Source organism: Macaca mulatta, chromosome 7 (genome assembly GCF_049350105.2).
Source record: "Macaca mulatta isolate MMU2019108-1 chromosome 7, T2T-MMU8v2.0, whole genome shotgun sequence".
Classification (NCBI taxonomy): Eukaryota; Metazoa; Chordata; class Mammalia; order Primates; family Cercopithecidae; genus Macaca; species Macaca mulatta.
Window position 1 is genome coordinate 54,454,911 of NC_133412.1, and position 16,494 is coordinate 54,471,404.

General features: G+C 54.6%; 1 protein-coding gene across 4 annotated transcripts; it reads left to right on the forward strand.

Annotated features, from left to right (window-relative positions):
* Nucleotides 1–5,085: 5,085 nt before the first annotated feature.
* Nucleotides 5,086–10,817, forward strand: ISL2 (ISL LIM homeobox 2). 4 transcript variants are annotated; one of them, XM_001105068.5, is made up of 6 exons: nt 5,086–5,291; nt 6,143–6,332; nt 6,607–6,869; nt 8,620–8,903; nt 9,476–9,643; nt 10,063–10,817. In XM_001105068.5, the coding sequence occupies exons 1-6, from the start codon at nt 5,234–5,236 to the stop codon at nt 10,177–10,179; spliced, it is 1,080 nt and encodes a 359-aa protein (XP_001105068.1). In that variant the 5' UTR covers nt 5,086–5,233; the 3' UTR covers nt 10,180–10,817. The 4 variants fall into 4 exon arrangements, 2 of the variants coding, with proteins under 2 accessions (XP_001105068.1, XP_077794864.1); XR_013395350.1 differs by having other exon boundaries at nt 5,087–5,291; nt 8,620–9,370; XM_077938738.1 differs by lacking the exon at nt 5,086–5,291 and having other exon boundaries at nt 5,582–6,332.
* The last annotated feature ends 5,677 nt before the right edge of the window (nt 10,818–16,494 follow it).

Here is a 16,494-nt window from a genome sequence, read left to right on the forward strand (position 1 = left end):
CCCATTGATACCCTCAGGACAAGAGTAGTATAGATTATGGGTTGGTTTGTTTTAATACAGAATCACCTTGGCATATGTCCATGATAACCCAGGTGACAAACAAAACTATTCCCATCTGGACACACTCAAGTGCCACAGGTTCATAACCAGTCTCATGGACAGCTGTGGGGTGTGGGATTGAGTCTCATGGATGGCTGTGGGGTGTGGGTTTGAGTCTCATGGATGGCTGTAGGGTGTGGGATTCAGTCTCAGTCACAGTCCCATCTCTTTCCTAGTTGTGTTAACTTTGAAGGTTATTGGTTTATTTATTTCTCAGCAGCTGAAAGATGATATTAGGACCTGCCTCAGAGGCAGGGCCAACTTCACAGAAACCCTGTATATGGAGGGGCAGGACACACTTGGTTTGATGCTCTGCCATTGCTGTCTTGAATTTTTATTTTTATTTTTTTGAGACAGAGTCTGTCTCTGTCCGAGGCTGGAGTTCAGTGGCGCTATCTTGGGTCACTGCAACTTCTGCCTCCCGGGTTCAAGTGATTCATGCCTTAGCTTCCCGAGTAGCTGGCACTACAGGCATGTGCCACCATACCTGGCTAAATTTTGTATTTTTAGTGGAGACAGGGTTTCGCCATGTTGGCCAAGCTGGTCTCAAACTCCTCACCTCAAGTGATCCACCTGCCTCGGCCTCCCAAAGTGCTGGGATTACAGGCGTGAGCCACCACCCCAGCCATTGAAATTCTTAATAATTTTTTAAACAAAGGGTTGTGAATTTTTATTTTGCAATGGGATCTGCAAATTACGTGGCCATTCCTGCTCAGGAGATTGGTGGGCACTTTAATGAGACCTCATACTGCTGCTTAGCCCAGAGCCCCAGCTACAACACGTGCTCAGTAACTTCGGGAAGAGAGAAGGGGGCTCAGGAAGGAGGGAGAGGGGCCCAGCAGTGCCTATGGGTACCTGTTTGCTCAAAGGGAATCTGGGGCTGGGGAGGCAGGCAAGGCTGGGGAGAAAGCATAGGTCTTGGATGTCAAAAAGCCTGAAGCCTGACCTTGACTTGCCAAGTTTCCTCCCTGCCCCCAGGCCTTAGTTGCTTCTTTGAAACATGGTGTTCCATCCCCATCCCAAAAGCAAGTTCTCAGACACCTGTGGTGGGTGAAGATGTGGATGCTGAGGCTGTCTCTTGCCTGCTGTATTCAACGTCTCCAACTACCTTTGGAGAAAAGTAAAAGTCTTTGGGAGTGGGGCAGAAGGAGAATGGAGGGGGATGGAGACTGGAGCAAGAGGAGAAGCCTGGACCAGTGACTTAAGCTGGGCAGCAAGGTCTCAGCCCTGGACAGCAGAAGTTCATCCACAGGGACTCCAGCAGGAAGAGGTCTGGCCTGGGTCAGGGGACCTGGCTTCTGGCTCCATCTCCATCACATGCTGGGTAACAGGTCACCAGGCCTCATTTTCCTTTCTGAGTGAGGACTGACAGTGAGGACTGATGCTCCCACACTAGCAACAGCCTCCTCTGTGTTGGCTGGACATTGTGCATGGGGCTGTGCCTTTGTGAGTGATGTGGTAGAGGTTTTGGGGAGAAAAAATCAGGGAGACTTCTCTGTGCTTCTGAACTCTCCCCAGTACAGGCTAGTTTTATGGGATCAAGCATAGCTATGGAGCTCAAGCTGCTATTCCTGATAAGGAGAAAGTGCTCTAAGACCCAGGATACAAGGCACCCAGGTCTCCTGCGTGCCAGCCTGGGATGTGGAGAGCATGTGGCCCCTCCATACCTGAGAAGGGAGCAGCCAGGAGGCAGAGAACCAGGGCAGAGCCACATCCATGTTACCTATGGCCGTGCCCAGCAGGTGCAGGTATTTTCTTCTCTCATCTCAGTGCTGGTCTCCCAGGGGTGGCTGTGACCAGAAGTCACACATGGAGTGATTTTGAAATGGATCTCTGGTTTTACAGCTCCAGAGATGTGAAATGGGTGAATGGTGGAGCTACACTCATGTGGCTGTTCAATGGCACAGTGAAAAAAGCAAGCAAGATGGAGCCAGACAGCCTGGGTTCAATGCCAGATCTGATTTAATCTGTGACCTGAGGCAGTAACTTCCCCTCTCTGAGCCTCAGTTTCCTCGAGGATTGGAGGGGCCCAGTACTACCCACAACATGACATTACTTTTAAGACCTAACAGGCTAACAACAAGGGCTTTGCACATGGTGGCCCTGAACAAATATTTGTTTTGACCCGGCTTCCCAGCATCCCAGAAGAGGCAACCCTCTCCAAACGCCACCTCCCTAGTGGAGTCTCAAAGGACAGGGTTTTCTGAACGGGAAGGAAGAGTTTCTCTGGGCAGTAGAGGGTTAAAAGCTGGGCCTATGATTCCTGCCTGGAGCTGCCCCCTCCCCGCCAGCTGTCTGAACCCCTGAATTATAGATTTGTTTGCTCCTGGCCTGGCGAGCAAGACCTAGTAGGTACTGGGAGCCAGGCCTACTCCAGGGTCACCTGAGGGTAGGGCCACTGGGCCAGATGCACCTCCTCGCTCTACATGCAGACACACAAACACCAAGAGTCCCCTCCCAGTTCTGACTGCGCACCCACATTCACAGATATAACCTGTACACAAAGTCTATGCACAGACTACACATCTCCAAACCCCATCTACACAGCAGACACACACCGAGCAAGCACACATCGAAATACACAAAGAAATCATCAGATGACACACCCTGAGACATACTTAGAACTCCCCTCCCCACCCAGACACATGCAGGCAGGATGGGCAGAGGCTCCCGACATAAGGATATAGCCACAATCATAATTGTCATAATTAACACATATAGAGTACTTACTCTGTGCTAGGTGTTGCTCTAAGCCCTTTCCAGAGGACAGTTTATTTAATTCTTACAAAATAGAGATAGCTACAATTATTATACCTCCATTTTACAGATGAGGAAACTGAGGGAAGGAGAATTAAAATAAGATGCCCGAGGTCACACAGGTGGCCTGGCACAGCCTCAGGCATAGATACCCACCCCCTCACTCTTGTCCCCCATTTACATAAACACATTCCTTCAAACGCAGCATCCCCCAACCCCTGACCTGCCCGCACACACTCAGGGTGAGTGCTCTTTGGGGGACTGTTGACTGAAGAAGCAAGAAATGGCCTATTGGCTGAGGGGTGGTAAGCTGTAACAAGAGCCGGACCGGTGGCCGGGCGCGGTGGCTCACGCCTGTAAATCCCAGCACTTTGGGAAGCCGAGGCGGGCGGATCACAAGGTCAGGAGTTCGAGACCAGTCTGACCAACATGGTGAAACCCGGTTTCTCCTAAAAATACAAAAATTAGCCGGGCGCGGTGGCGCTCGCCTGTAATCTCAGCTATTCAGGAGGCTGAGGAAGGAGAATCGCTTGAACCCGGGAGGCGGAGGTTGCAGTGAGCTGAAATCGCACCGTTACACTCCAGTCTGGGCGACAGAGCGAGACTCTGTCGCAACAAGAAAAAAAAAAAAAAAGAGCCGGACCGGTGAGAAGACTAGACCTTCTAAAGGTAGAGGCGGAGGTCAAAAGCCTGACACTACTGTACGGGACTTAAAGCGCTCGGCCCAGCGCGGGGCCGGTGAGGAACGTTCACCGTGGACCATGGTTAAATAATGTTAGCGTGCACTCGGGGCCTCGCCCTGGCCCTCTGCAAAGCCTGGGCCTGCGATCTTGGCTACACCCGTTTCGAGGCCAAACAACGTCACGCTCTTAGTAGAACGGCTGTAGCGACTGCGCCCTCAGGCCCACAAGCCCGAAGGTCTGGGCCAGGGTCTGGAATGGCGGTGGAGACACTTTATCCGCAGGCGTTTCACCTTGCGCCCCACCCAGGCGCACACCAAGTTCTTGGTACTCCTTTTACTGGGAAAACAAGAACAGACACCATGGTTGGATAAATGTTATTTGTAATTAATGGGCCGGTCTTTGAACCCTTTCAAACAAAACCCACAGCGATTTCTTTGAAAGAAAGAATGCCTGGACTCTGCTCAGAACTCTCAGATTTTCTCAGGACCAACGAGCCGCCGCCTCGCAGATAGCACTGTAAATTACCCAGCGTCTCACGTTCGTTTCTGATTATTTGCATTGCAGTGGGTTTGTGAAATGAAGCACAAGAGTTTAGAAAAATCTTTTATTTTGGAAATGGGACGCGCAATCGACCCCAGCAGTGTTCCTAGAAGGAGCTATGCCATTTGGGTGGGGGAAAAATGAGGGGGCGGGGGAGTCCATGTTACATTTAAAACAACAACAAATTAAAAGCAAAACAAAACAACAACAAAAAAAGGAGGTGGAGGAGGAGGAGGTGGTGGTGGAGGAGAGAGAGGAGGGGCAGCAGCAGCGGCAGCAGCAGCAAGGATGGAGTCAGTACCCGTCCCAGTCCCGGGTGAGCGCATTTGGATCTGGGTTCTGGCTCAACCCACTTAATGCCCCAATCGGAAGTTTTCTACAGGTTGTGCGGACAGGAAAGTTTAAATAGAGTTTATCAGAAGCCAGGTGGTCATTCTCTACCCTCTCTCTCTAGCTTGGACCCAAAGAACAAAGGCACATGAGAGGAGAAAGGTGACCAGCTGGACGATGACGGTCACGTCCAATTAGACCCTCTTGTCTTCGGCTCTCTCGTCTTGAGAGTGGGTTTAATTTTTTTTTTTTTAAATTTATATAAGAAGGAGCTCTTAAAGGAGAGCCACCTCCACCCTCAGGTATCCATCACTCAGCTCCAGCGCGCCTGGGAAAACCGCCCCGAAAGTCCAAGAGGAAGCTCAGAGTTGTAACGGCCGCGGAGACAGCTAGGCGGTGACGCAAGGTCCAGTCCAGATTGCCAGACCCGGGGCGGGAGAGAGGATCCTTGTAGGTTTCGGAGGTGGGGGGGCTGCACTCCATTGTTCATTCCGGGCCAATCAGGGTTGGCCCACTTCCTCCCAGCCAATCTCCCTTCACCCCCAGCCTCCCACCCAACCCACCCCGCCCATCAGCCCCCGGTCCCCATCACCTCCCCCGCATCCCCGGCAGTTCTGGGGAAGCTTCGTGACGCCACAGGTCCCGCCCCCAGCTCCGGCCCGGGGCGAGTGCGTGTTGACGTCATGCTGCGTGCGGGCCGGTGCGGAATCGCTCCCTCAACTCCGCGGGGCAGTAGGAGTTAGTTAGCAAAGAGCCGAGGCCGAACGCGCGACCCTCGTTTTTCTGCCCCTGGCCGCACACTTTGCGCACATCTCTTTTTCTGCATGGTGGATATTATTTTTCATTATCCTTTTCTGGGTGCTATGGGTGATCATTCCAAGAGTAAGTCTTTCTGTGTGTGTGTGGGGTGGGGTGTGTGTGTGTGCTTAATATGCAAAATTTCTAATGCAAAAAAATGTTTAGTGGATTCTACAAGTGGCTTCTGTTTGTCAGGATAGTTTAAGAGAGGAAAAACGAATGCATATCTCCTGCAGGACTGCTTATCTTTGGAAATCCTGTTGTTTTATTTTATAAGTAAACACTGTTTCTCAAGCCGGCTGGGATGACTTTGGGCTGCGAAATCTGCTTCTGTTTTGCGCAAAGGCAATTAGGTTTGATTTAGGGATGTGGGCCTTTTTTTTTTTTTTTTTTTTTTTTTTTGGTGGTTGGTTGTTTGCCTTTCGGTGTTTCAAAGCTAGGAAGCTTTCTCTCGCTTGCTCTGGGATATTTAAACTAAGAAATGTCTGGGAGGATGAGCCGGGACTGCCGAAAGACGATGTGTCTGTGTTGGGATAGGAGGCAGCCGCTGTGAGTGGGAGTGTGTGAGCGGAAATGCCGGGACAGCACCGTTAGGTGTTGATGTCCAGGCTACCGCAGTGCCTGTGTATTTACTCTCTTCTTAGTTTCGTGTTAGCGTTTAGTTTCAAGACACGTCGACAAAACGACTGTGATTAATGAATGTACTAGCGAAATATTTGGGGGTAGGGGACAGAAGAAACCTTAAGCAATCCAGAAGATACTGGTTTTTCGTTTCCAATGCTCTGGACCTTTAGAGAGCTCATCACTTTTCCTTATGGTCGCAAGTCTTGAAAGAAAGCGAGAGAGCGAGCGGGTTGGGTTGGGGCTGGAGTGGCCGAGGCCGGCCGGGATCCGGGCAGTCAGGCCTGACGCGGCCCCGCGCCCTTCCCCGGCAGAGAAGCCCGGGACGGCCATGTGCGTGGGCTGCGGGAGTCAGATCCACGACCAGTTTATCCTGCGGGTGTCGCCCGACCTCGAGTGGCACGCCGCCTGCCTCAAGTGCGCCGAGTGCAGCCAGTACCTGGACGAGACGTGCACGTGCTTCGTGAGAGACGGGAAGACCTACTGCAAGCGGGACTATGTGAGGTGAGGCCGGCGGGAACGCGGGCTGGGCCACCGCGCGCCGGGGCTGGGGATGGCGGCCTGCCCGCGCGCCCCGGCCCTGCCCGGTGAGAAGGCCATCCTCATCCCGCATAGGTGCCGCAGCGCGCCCCCGGGCCCGGGAATGCCCGCAGGCGGGTCACCGCAGTCCCCTGGTGGGCCACAAACTGTCCTGGGCGCGCGCCGGGGCCGGTAGCAGCCGGGGAGATGAGGGCGGCCGCAGGCCCAGCGCTGACACCGCTGCGCCTTGGGCCCGCAGGCTGTTCGGCATCAAGTGCGCCAAGTGCCAGGTGGGCTTCAGCAGCAGCGACCTGGTGATGAGGGCGCGGGACAGCGTGTATCACATCGAGTGCTTCCGCTGCTCCGTGTGCAGCCGTCAGCTGCTGCCTGGGGACGAGTTCTCGCTGCGGGAGCACGAGCTGCTCTGCCGCGCAGACCACGGCCTCCTGCTCGAGCGCGCCGCTGCAGGCAGCCCGCGCAGCCCCGGCCCGCTCCCCGGCTCCCGCGGCCTGCATCTGCCAGGTAAGCGCGGGGCCTGCGCCGGGGTGAGCGGGGTGTGCTTGCGTGCTTGTGTCCCTAACGAGAAGTTGTCAGTTGTGTGTGGTTGGGTCTGCCGGGTTAGTGTTTTTCTGTATTAGTGCGGAACTGTGTGCTGGGAACAAGGTTGTGTGTGTTCTCGTGTGCCCGGGAGAAACTGCGCGTGCATATGAGTGAGCACGGGGAATTGTGCAGAATCGTGTTCTCCATGACCAGGAACATGCAGGGCACAGTGCTAGGAGCAGAATAGTGGATGACAACAGGGAATATTAAGTGGTGTCCGCCTTGGGGCTTGGATTAGGAATTTCTTGGAGGAATATGTGTTATTGTCAGAGGGGAAGGTTTGCTCAGGGGTATTTGTGTAAGTAAAGCAGCTCCCAACTGGGAGCTGGGCAGGGGCTTGGTCAGCCAGGAGCCAAGAACCCAACAAAGAGGGGTTTTTGCCGTCTTGTTTTGAGGCCCAGTTTGACGAACAATTTAGCCAGGTTCTTCTGGGGAAGGGGGAGTGTTATCAATGCATATTGGACTCTCACTGGAATATTGTGGGTCCTAATCAGTAGCTGCCCAGAGATGGGGTCTGAGTGTATAATGGGCAGGTAGGGCTGAACAGAAACAGCGGTGCCTCCGCCCCAAGCAGGGCAGTTTCCCCCAGGTAGCCATAGGCCTGCAGCACAGATCCGCAGACCAGGCTGGGCCTCTCGGTGCTGTGTGGCCTTGCCCCACTCCTCCCCTCTCTGGATCTCCACTTCCTCCCTATAGAAAGAGGAAATTGGGCTGGATGGGCTTATTTATAAATATTTGTCCAGATCTAGAAATGCGTAGAAGGGAACATAAACCTAAATGGTGCAGTATAGATCCAAGGTGTGTAGGTCGGGAATGTAGAATGGAGATGTGAAATGGGAGGAAGCGGGTATTCAGTGCACCCCCATCTGGGATCTCGGAGAGGCTCCCCTTTGTTTGTTTCGGGCTTCAGGCTGCAGGCTCTGGAATCAGTCACTGTTTCCCCGGGATGGAGAGAACCTGGGGCCAAGCGAGGAGAGTGCCAGCGGCTGCTCACCAGCGTGGTGGGTGGGAGGCCACTGGGCTGGGGAACCTGGAGCCTTGAGGAAGGAGACCGGGGCGGAAGCCCAAGGGCGGGCAGGAAGGAACTGTTGCAGGCCCTGGAGGCCCGTCCATAACCCTGGATGAGTCTTCTACACATGTACCCTTCTACACATGTGCCCTGTCCAAATGGGCTCTGAAGGAGGGAAGGGCCCTCGTAGGCCCCCAGGATATGCGCACCTCCCACCCAGTCCCCTGAGCAGCACCTCGCCCCCGGTCCACGTCGTTCCCTTTCCCTCTCCAGAGTCCTGGGCGAGCCTCTTTCCTCTTCCTCTGAAACTCCGACTTCTTCCGGAGGGCTTCGCTCGTTCCGAGGGTCCTGTGACTGGAAGAGGCACATCCCTGAGCGGCCACTCACTCCCCGCAGCGGCCTGTCGCCGAGCTCCCTCGCCCTGCTTGAGCTCGGGAGAGATCGCTGCGGGGCAGTCCGGCCCGGGAGCGAGAGAAAGAACGAAAATGCACAGCTCTCTCCTCGTAAGCGAACAGATGGAGAGGAAGAGGAACAATTAAACGAAATAAGCAAAATAAAACAGAAACGAAATCGGGCCCCGGGGTCTCGGCCGCCCTGAGGTTGGGCTCCGGGCGGGTGGGTGGCGGCCCCTCGCTAACCTCTGGCCCCACCCTGTCCTGGCAGATGCTGGGTCGGGCCGGCAGCCCGCGTTGCGCCCGCACGTGCACAAGCAGACGGAGAAGACGACCCGCGTGCGGACTGTGCTGAACGAGAAGCAGCTGCACACTCTGCGGACCTGCTACGCCGCCAACCCGCGGCCCGACGCTCTCATGAAGGAGCAGCTGGTGGAGATGACCGGCCTGAGCCCGCGGGTCATCCGCGTCTGGTTCCAGAACAAGCGCTGCAAGGACAAGAAGAAATCCATTCTCATGAAGCAGCTGCAGCAGCAGCAGCACAGCGACAAGACGGTGAGCGGCCGCGGGGCCGAAGGCTCGAGTTGGGTGGGGCCTGCGCTTCCGCCGCGGTATCTGTGTGCCCTTCTGTGGGCGAGCCCTGGGAGATCCAGGGAGAACTGGGCGCTCCAGATGGTGTATGTCTGTACCTTCAGAGCTAGGCTTCCCTTGGATTTGGAGCTTCCTATTTTGTCTGGGATCGGGGTTTCTCCTTGCCCCAGGTGCAGCCCCGCGTTGCGGGTCCCGGGCGCTGGCGGAGCCCGGGGCGGCATGGCTGTGCGCAGCGCCCGCCAGTCGGGCTGGTGGGTTGTGTCCCTCTGTCCGCAGCTGCAGAAGGGTGGGAGTGCAGGCCTTGCCTTTCCTCACCGGATGGTTGGCTCCCAGCACCGAGGCTGACCTATCGTGGCAAGTTTGCAGCCCCCGCAGATCCCCAGTGGAGAAAGGGCTCTTCCGATGCGGTCGAGTGTGCACCTCCCCACAAAGTAATGCAGACCCTAAATCACTCAGGGCCTGGAGCTCCAGTCTCAAAGGTGGCACAAAAGGCCAGACCTAACTCGAGCACCCAAGGCCTTCTGCTTGCCCCACAGAGCCTTCAGGGACTGACCGGGACGCCCCTGGTGGCGGGCAGCCCCATCCGCCATGAGAACGCTGTGCAGGGCAGCGCAGTGGAGGTGCAGACGTACCAGCCGCCGTGGAAGGCGCTCAGCGAATTTGCCCTCCAGAGCGACCTGGACCAACCCGCCTTCCAGCAGCTGGTGAGGCCCTGCCCTACCCGCCCCGACCTCGGTACTCTGCGGGTTGGGGATTTAGCCACTTAGCCTGGCAGAGAGGGGAGGGGGTAGCCTTGGGCTGAGGGGCTGGGGACAGCCCTAGGCGGTGGGGGAGGGGGAACAGTGGCGGGCTCTGAAACCTCACCTCGGCCCATTACGCACCCTAAACCAGGTCTCCCTGGATTAAAGTGCGCACAAGAGAGGTCGCAGAATTAACCAACCCGCTCCCCCCGCCCTAATCCCGCCCTGCGTGCGCCTGGGGACCTGGCCTCCTCCTCCGCTGGGCTTGCTCTCAGCCGGCGACCGGTCCCCAAGGGACATTCCCCGACTCGGAGCACGCGGCCCCGGAGCACCAGCTCGGGTGCCTCTTCACCTGCCTCTTCCCGGTGTTTCCGCTGCCCCAGGTCTCCTTCTCCGAGTCCGGCTCCCTAGGCAACTCCTCCGGCAGCGACGTGACCTCCCTGTCCTCGCAGCTCCCGGACACCCCCAACAGTATGGTGCCGAGTCCCGTGGAGACGTGAGGGGGACCCCTCCCTGCCAGCCCGCGGACCTCGCATGCTCCCTGCATGAGACACCCATGCTCAGGCCATTCCAGTTCCGAAAGCTCTCTCGCCTTCGTGATTATTCTATTGTTATTTATGAGAGAGGACCGAGAGAAACGGTCTGGACAGCCCAAGGTGCCAGGATGCAACCTGCTTTCACCAGACGGCAGACCCCTGCTCCGAGGACTCTTTACTTTTTAAAAACCAGAATTTGGGATTTACCAGAGTTAGCTCTGCCCTCTCCTCTCCGCGTGGCCGCCGCTCTGTCCCTCCACGCCCCACCTGTATCCCCACCTCGGCCGGCCCCGAGCTCGCCCACGTGGACCCCCGCCCTGCCCCCGCTCCGCGCTCCCTGGCGTCTTCGCCTGGGCTCTAGCGGGGAAGAGGAAGGGGATAACTCAGAGGAACAGACACTCAAATTCCCAAAGCGCATGATTGCTGGGAAACAGTAGAAACCAGACTGGCCTTGAAAATGTTTTAAGTTATTCCACGGAGGACAGAGTGTGTGAGCCTTTGCCGAACAAACAAACGTAAGTTATTGTTATTTATTGTGAGAACACACAGTTCATAATGGGACTCGTATTTTCATCTTAATAAAAAATAATAACCCGGTGTGACGCCGCTCCCGTGTGCTGTTGGCGCGGCAGGAGTGCCGGAGGAGGCAAGTCCACAGGTCTGGCTGGCGTCGGCTGCCGGGGCTCCGCGTGCTGCGGGCGGGGCGGGCCGGGTGGGGATTGGGCGCGGTCGAGGGGTGGGCTGGGCGCATGCGCGCTGAGGCCCTCGCAGAAGCAGTCATGCCCCACTGGCGACCCCTGGGCAACTGGCGGCGGAGGCCCGCGGGCAGGAGGCGGGACTCATTTAGGCGGGAAACCTGCAGCGCTCGTGGCAGCTGAGCGCCGGACTCCGGCCTAGGGTCATGCCGGCAAGGGCGTGCCCCGCTCCTGGAACCGGCCTTGGCATGGCGCCTGCCGAGCTCCTAGCCCCACTCTCGTTCGGCGCTGCCGGCCCTCCCGGCGCTTCCTTCCCTGGCGGTCCGCGGCTCTGGGTGAGGCTCGAAGCCCCGCGCGCTGCCTCTGGCCCTGCGGCCCAGCAGCAAGGCCGACCTCGGCCAGACCGGGCGGCAGTGACGGGCCTTGCTGCGCGCTGTTCCCGGAGTGGATGCGCGACGTGATCAATCCGCGGCATTTATTAATTCCCCAGTCTAGACAGAGGCGGGGCCGGGCGGCGGCTGCTTATCTGCGTTTGGCATCACCTGCAAGCGATACACCGAGGGGCCGCAACGAGCCCCCGCTAGGAGGGCGGCTGCCGGGAAAATAAGTCCACCCAGAACCAGTCTGGCGTGTCCTTGGTTTATTTTCTTTCCAGACCGAAGTGGAGGGGGTCTGGGGTGGCCCGGGTGGGAGGGGGGCTGGGAATGGCCCCTGGATATGCCGTGCCCAGGTCACTTGGTGTGACATTTCAAACCCCTGCTACTTGTTTTCTTGAAAACCGGCTTTAGTGATCGCAGGAAATAACCGAGAGATACTGAATCTCCAGTAGGCCCCCGGGCAAGCGCGCACACACAAAAGCAAAAAACCCAAAAAGAAAGAAAGAAGAAGAAGAAGAAAAAAAAAAACTCATGGAGGCTCAGGTTTTACTCTTCACAGATATTTAACCCTTTGGCAGCCTGGGACAGTTCTTTTCCAAGACCAGCCTTCACCGCTGTTGTAAGAACCTCTGGCGTTGAGTTGCCGTTTCCTGGTCCCCGAGTTAAGGGACCCACAAGCGTATCCTTTGTCCAAGGTTGTTTTTAAAGTGGGCAACGCCCTCACTGGGTAGGGGATGGTTGCCATTTTAGGTTAGGTAGAGGCTGGCAAGGAAAACGTGTCTGGGGGGCCAGGTAGTCTTTAGAGAAGTAGGTGCCTTCTGTTAACCGTGGCTACTTGGATGGCCAGAGGCCACTGTGGGTTTTTCAGCAGCGCTTTTGGCAGAATTCCTTCACACTCCCACCACCCCACTTCCAGATGATAGAAGGCTTGCTGGCAATTACTGAAAGAAAATGGGAGGAGGTGGGAAAATGGAGCTGCATTTATATTTTACTTCCTGAATGTCAAGGTGACGCTAGCACAAATATTAAAGGGGACATTCCCCTTCTTTGGGATATAGGAAATGGTGCTGCAAACTTAGAGATAAGGCAAGAGATACGCAGAGTTAATGAGGACCAGCTTTACCTCTCAAGTGCCCAGAAATGGCTTTAATAATCAGGTCTGGGTTCTTTGAGGCTTCCTTCCTTTAACTTAGACCATTCCTTCCCAAACAAATACAGATTTCTTTTACCTTCTGGCTGGCCATTAGACAGGGGGCTAAAACTTCCACTAAATCTCACTTTCAAAAACTTCTGATTTATCCAGAATATTTGGGTTTTCTTATTTTTTATTAAAAAGGAAATAACAGGTTATTGAATAAAGAATTTCATTAATGGTTAGCTCTGAATTTTTGCTTTTGATAGATTGCAGTGTTTTAACGCTATGAATGGAACCGTCTAACATTAGTTATCTCTTTCCTCATCATCCATGAATCAAAAATCGAATTTCTCTTTTTGATATTTATATGATTGTGTCTTTTTTGAATACTGGGAAGTTACTTAGATAAAAGTGGTTATTGTGTGTTAAGATTCCTGCATCTCTCTGTATCACTGTATAAAACATTACAAGCTTTTCTCTCCCATAGTTGCTACCCACCTAAAGGGGTGCATCGTTTTCTCTCTGGGTTTCCAGGGAAAGGGTTCAACTCTGAAGCCTTATTACAATGGTCCCTAGTGAGGTGTCACATCTACGCCTGGTTAGTTACGTTAATAAATATCAGTTTTACTGGTTTCCAGGTCATCTTTAAACATCTTCTGTAATACAGTAGGGATTTCCCCGTAAATTAAATTACCTGTAACAATTACAAGTGTTGTATTTTATGCTTACTGAACTTTTAACATGAGATACCCAGTTGTGTAGTAAAAACTCAATTCAATAAAAGAGGCCATAGGTGGAAAGTGGGAGTTATTTAGCTAGATTCACTTTAGAATATGATTTTCTCAGAAGACTTAACTATTAATTTGGATAGCTCTATGCAATTGAGGCAGGAAAGGGATTCCCAGACATGGAAAGTTTATGGCTGTAAGTTTTTACACAAAATTTAATACATATTGAAAGACTGCATAATTCTGGGAAATTCAGTCCCTGTGGCAGTATTCCCAACAAACTTTAATATTTAATGGATTGTGGAACAGAAATCAGGCTTTATGTTTTGAATGTGGAATAACAAAGCTCAATTTTGTCAGCTGCAAATACAGCATTTAAATGGATATTGTCTAAGATCGTTCTCTAGAAAATTTGAGGTTCTACCTCTTCTGCCTAGGGGAGGACATAGATGGCCACACATTTAGTTAACTGTGCTTTCTCATGGGTGTTCACCAGAGAGAGCAAGAGAATTAGCCAAATAGCAGCATGCTAGAGAGAGAAACAATGGATGAGTATCTGCAGAGAAGCTCCCAGTGGAGTGGTGATAAAAGCAGGAAATTCAGAGTTTATTAAGCTGATGCGGGAAAGATTAGAGGCTTTTAAATCGGGGTCTGATGGATGTAAAAGTAAACTTTCTTGAAAATACTGGGATTCAGTGCAGTTATGAGGATTGAGTGGCCAAGTACAGACTGGCACCTTGTTGATGGAGACTGTGCATGAAAGATGCAGATGAATAGAGCTAGGTTGAGAGTAGTCATGAGAGCAAGGGCACAACCAGGAAATACTCCTTTGGGATCCAGATGTGGAGTTGGGTGGGGAGCGGCTTAATGTATAAAGCACATTCGGGGCCCCAGCAACAATCCTGCCAGAGAGGCGGGAGTGCGAGGTGAATCCAGCCATCTGCCTCGGTGCCTCCTGGTCCCGAAGGTCAGAGCCAGCGGGGCAGTGGGACAAGGCGTGAGCCCGGGGCCGGCAGGAGCTCAGGAAGGCCGGTTCCCCGTTGGGAAAGAGCGTGTTTAAGGCGTGGTTTGAGAGTAGCCAACTGGAGACCCCCGGGTTCGGGCGTGGGGGTAGGGAGCAGGGACGAGGAAGTGGAAGAATAGGGGATTGTGAGGAGTAATTTCTTCCCAGATTATCGAGACTCAAGACTTCCCAGAGCGTGGCAAAGAGCCCTGGAAGAAATAACCCAGGAAGGCCGCGGTTGGACCGAGGCTTCCCGGGGCCAGGTTCAGGGTTCGAGGTGCCAGCCGCGCGACTGCTGGAGTCTGGAGGGCGGGAGAGTGGCCGGGCCCAAAGCTGAGGCTCTGACGTCCAGTTGCGCGTCTGGGGCTGCGTGTTCCGCAGAGCTCCGGGGGAAGGGAGCCGCTGCCGCTGCCGCTGCCGCTGCGGGGAATTGGCTTGGGCAACGCCGCTGAGCGTTCGAACGTCGCTGCCCCCGGGCCTCGGCAGCCTCTCCTACCTGACTCAAATTCTGGGCTGTAAAGCCGGGGCGAAGTTGTCGCTTTCACGCCGAACACGCCCAGTCGCACCGTCAACTTCACAGTCTGGGCCCAGCAGAGGCCATTCGCCTCCGCCCAGCGGTCTCCGCTGCGGCCCCTCAGCCTCGGAAGAACCGGGGGGCGGCCCTCGCCCCGGGAGAAAGCAACCTGTGGCGGCACTGCGTCCTCGCAAGCTGCAACGAGACGCGGCTGCGCTCACCTGGGCGTTGCGCTCCTTCGAGCCCCGGAGAGTTTAGAAGCCGGAAAAGCCCAGGGAGCTGGAGCTTAAATTGTCCGGGCCGGGCCAGGGCGCCCGAAAGCAGCGAACTCGAGACTCCCAGGAACCGCGTGCGCCGGGAGGCACCGGGGCGCTCCCGGGCTGGAGCCGCGCAGGCTCCCGGCTGGGTGGGGCCTGGGTTTGCTTCTCACTCCTCCTCCTCTCCGGGACGAGGGGGCAATGAGACCGTTCAATTAAATGTTTAATTGCGAATTCTGTTATGCTTTCTGGGAGGTTAGTCACAGCTGTCTCAATTATTTATGGCTTCTGGCAAATTTCCGACCAGATAAGTATATTCTATTGTGAAGCGTCTTGCAGGAAATCTTATAAATACTTGATGATTCTTTTCAGCTGCAAGGATGCTGCGTCCACGCCTCGAGAGCGCGGGGCCAGCGAGCTTTGGGAACTCCTGTTCCAGGTGTGGAAGGAGCCTGCGGCCGACACCTGCCTCCTTCCCCGGGGTCGCTCACTGGGCCCGCGGCAGCCCCCGCCCGGGAGGAGCATTGGGGGCGCCAGGGGCCACCCCTCGGCCTCGCAGGCGCGGAGCTCAGCCCGGCCCTGCGGCTCCGGGAGTTGCTGAGCACCCGCAGCCGGCGGCTGGAGTCCTGGGTCCCGCTCCCCGGTGCCCGGCGGCGGAGTCGCCACGCGAGGCGGGAGGGGTGGCCCTAGAGCCCGTCCCTCTGGCTTGGAGCTGCCGGTCCCCGCCCTCGAGCCGGAGCGCGGCGCTGGAGACCCGCAGGGTGGGGTATTGGCTGGGCTGAACCCCGGAGACGCCAGGGTCCCGCGGCGGCGGGGGCGCCGATCGCATACGGAGGAGCTCGCTTTTTTTTTTTGTTTTTTTTAAACCAGACCTTTTAATTTTCTGTTTTCAAAGAAATAAAATATAGCAAATATGTAACCCGGCAGCTCTGTGAGGCTTCAAATAAGAAGGGTCCAGAACACTAGGTGGGTAAGTTTGATTTTGAAAAACATAAAACTTCTGTATTTTCCAGTCCCTCCCCGCTCCGTAGTCTCCGAGTCGAATACATTTTCACATCTTTTTTTCCCAACCGGATCTTTTTTCTTGGTAATGTTTGATCATTATCTGACAGAAATTACTACTGATGTCACTCAGTGAACGGCTTAGCACTGACCGTGAGCTTAAGGTGGAGAAACGATGAGAACAAGACATGAAAAGGTCAACATCTCCAGGCAGACACTGAGAAGTGAACAGGAGTTGTGTGAAACTCATTCAGAACCATTTCGACCTTTTGTGTGACTTTTACTTCAGCGTTGCTTCATTTCACAACCATGAGAGAAAATACTCTAGGGTGATTCACTAGGACACATCTTTTTTATCACTAATTTTTACTTAGGAGAATAATTTCAGCTTGGCAATGCCAAGAGAGGTTCTCAGAATTATCTGCTAGGAGAGAGGTTCTCAGGCAGACCAATGAATACAATGCCCTAAGTTGATTTCAAATAGTCCCCAAACATATTATGTAGTCAGAATGTAAAAGTGTTGCAAATATCTTTACCGTAGGCCTTTAAAAGTTAAATTTAGAGCAGG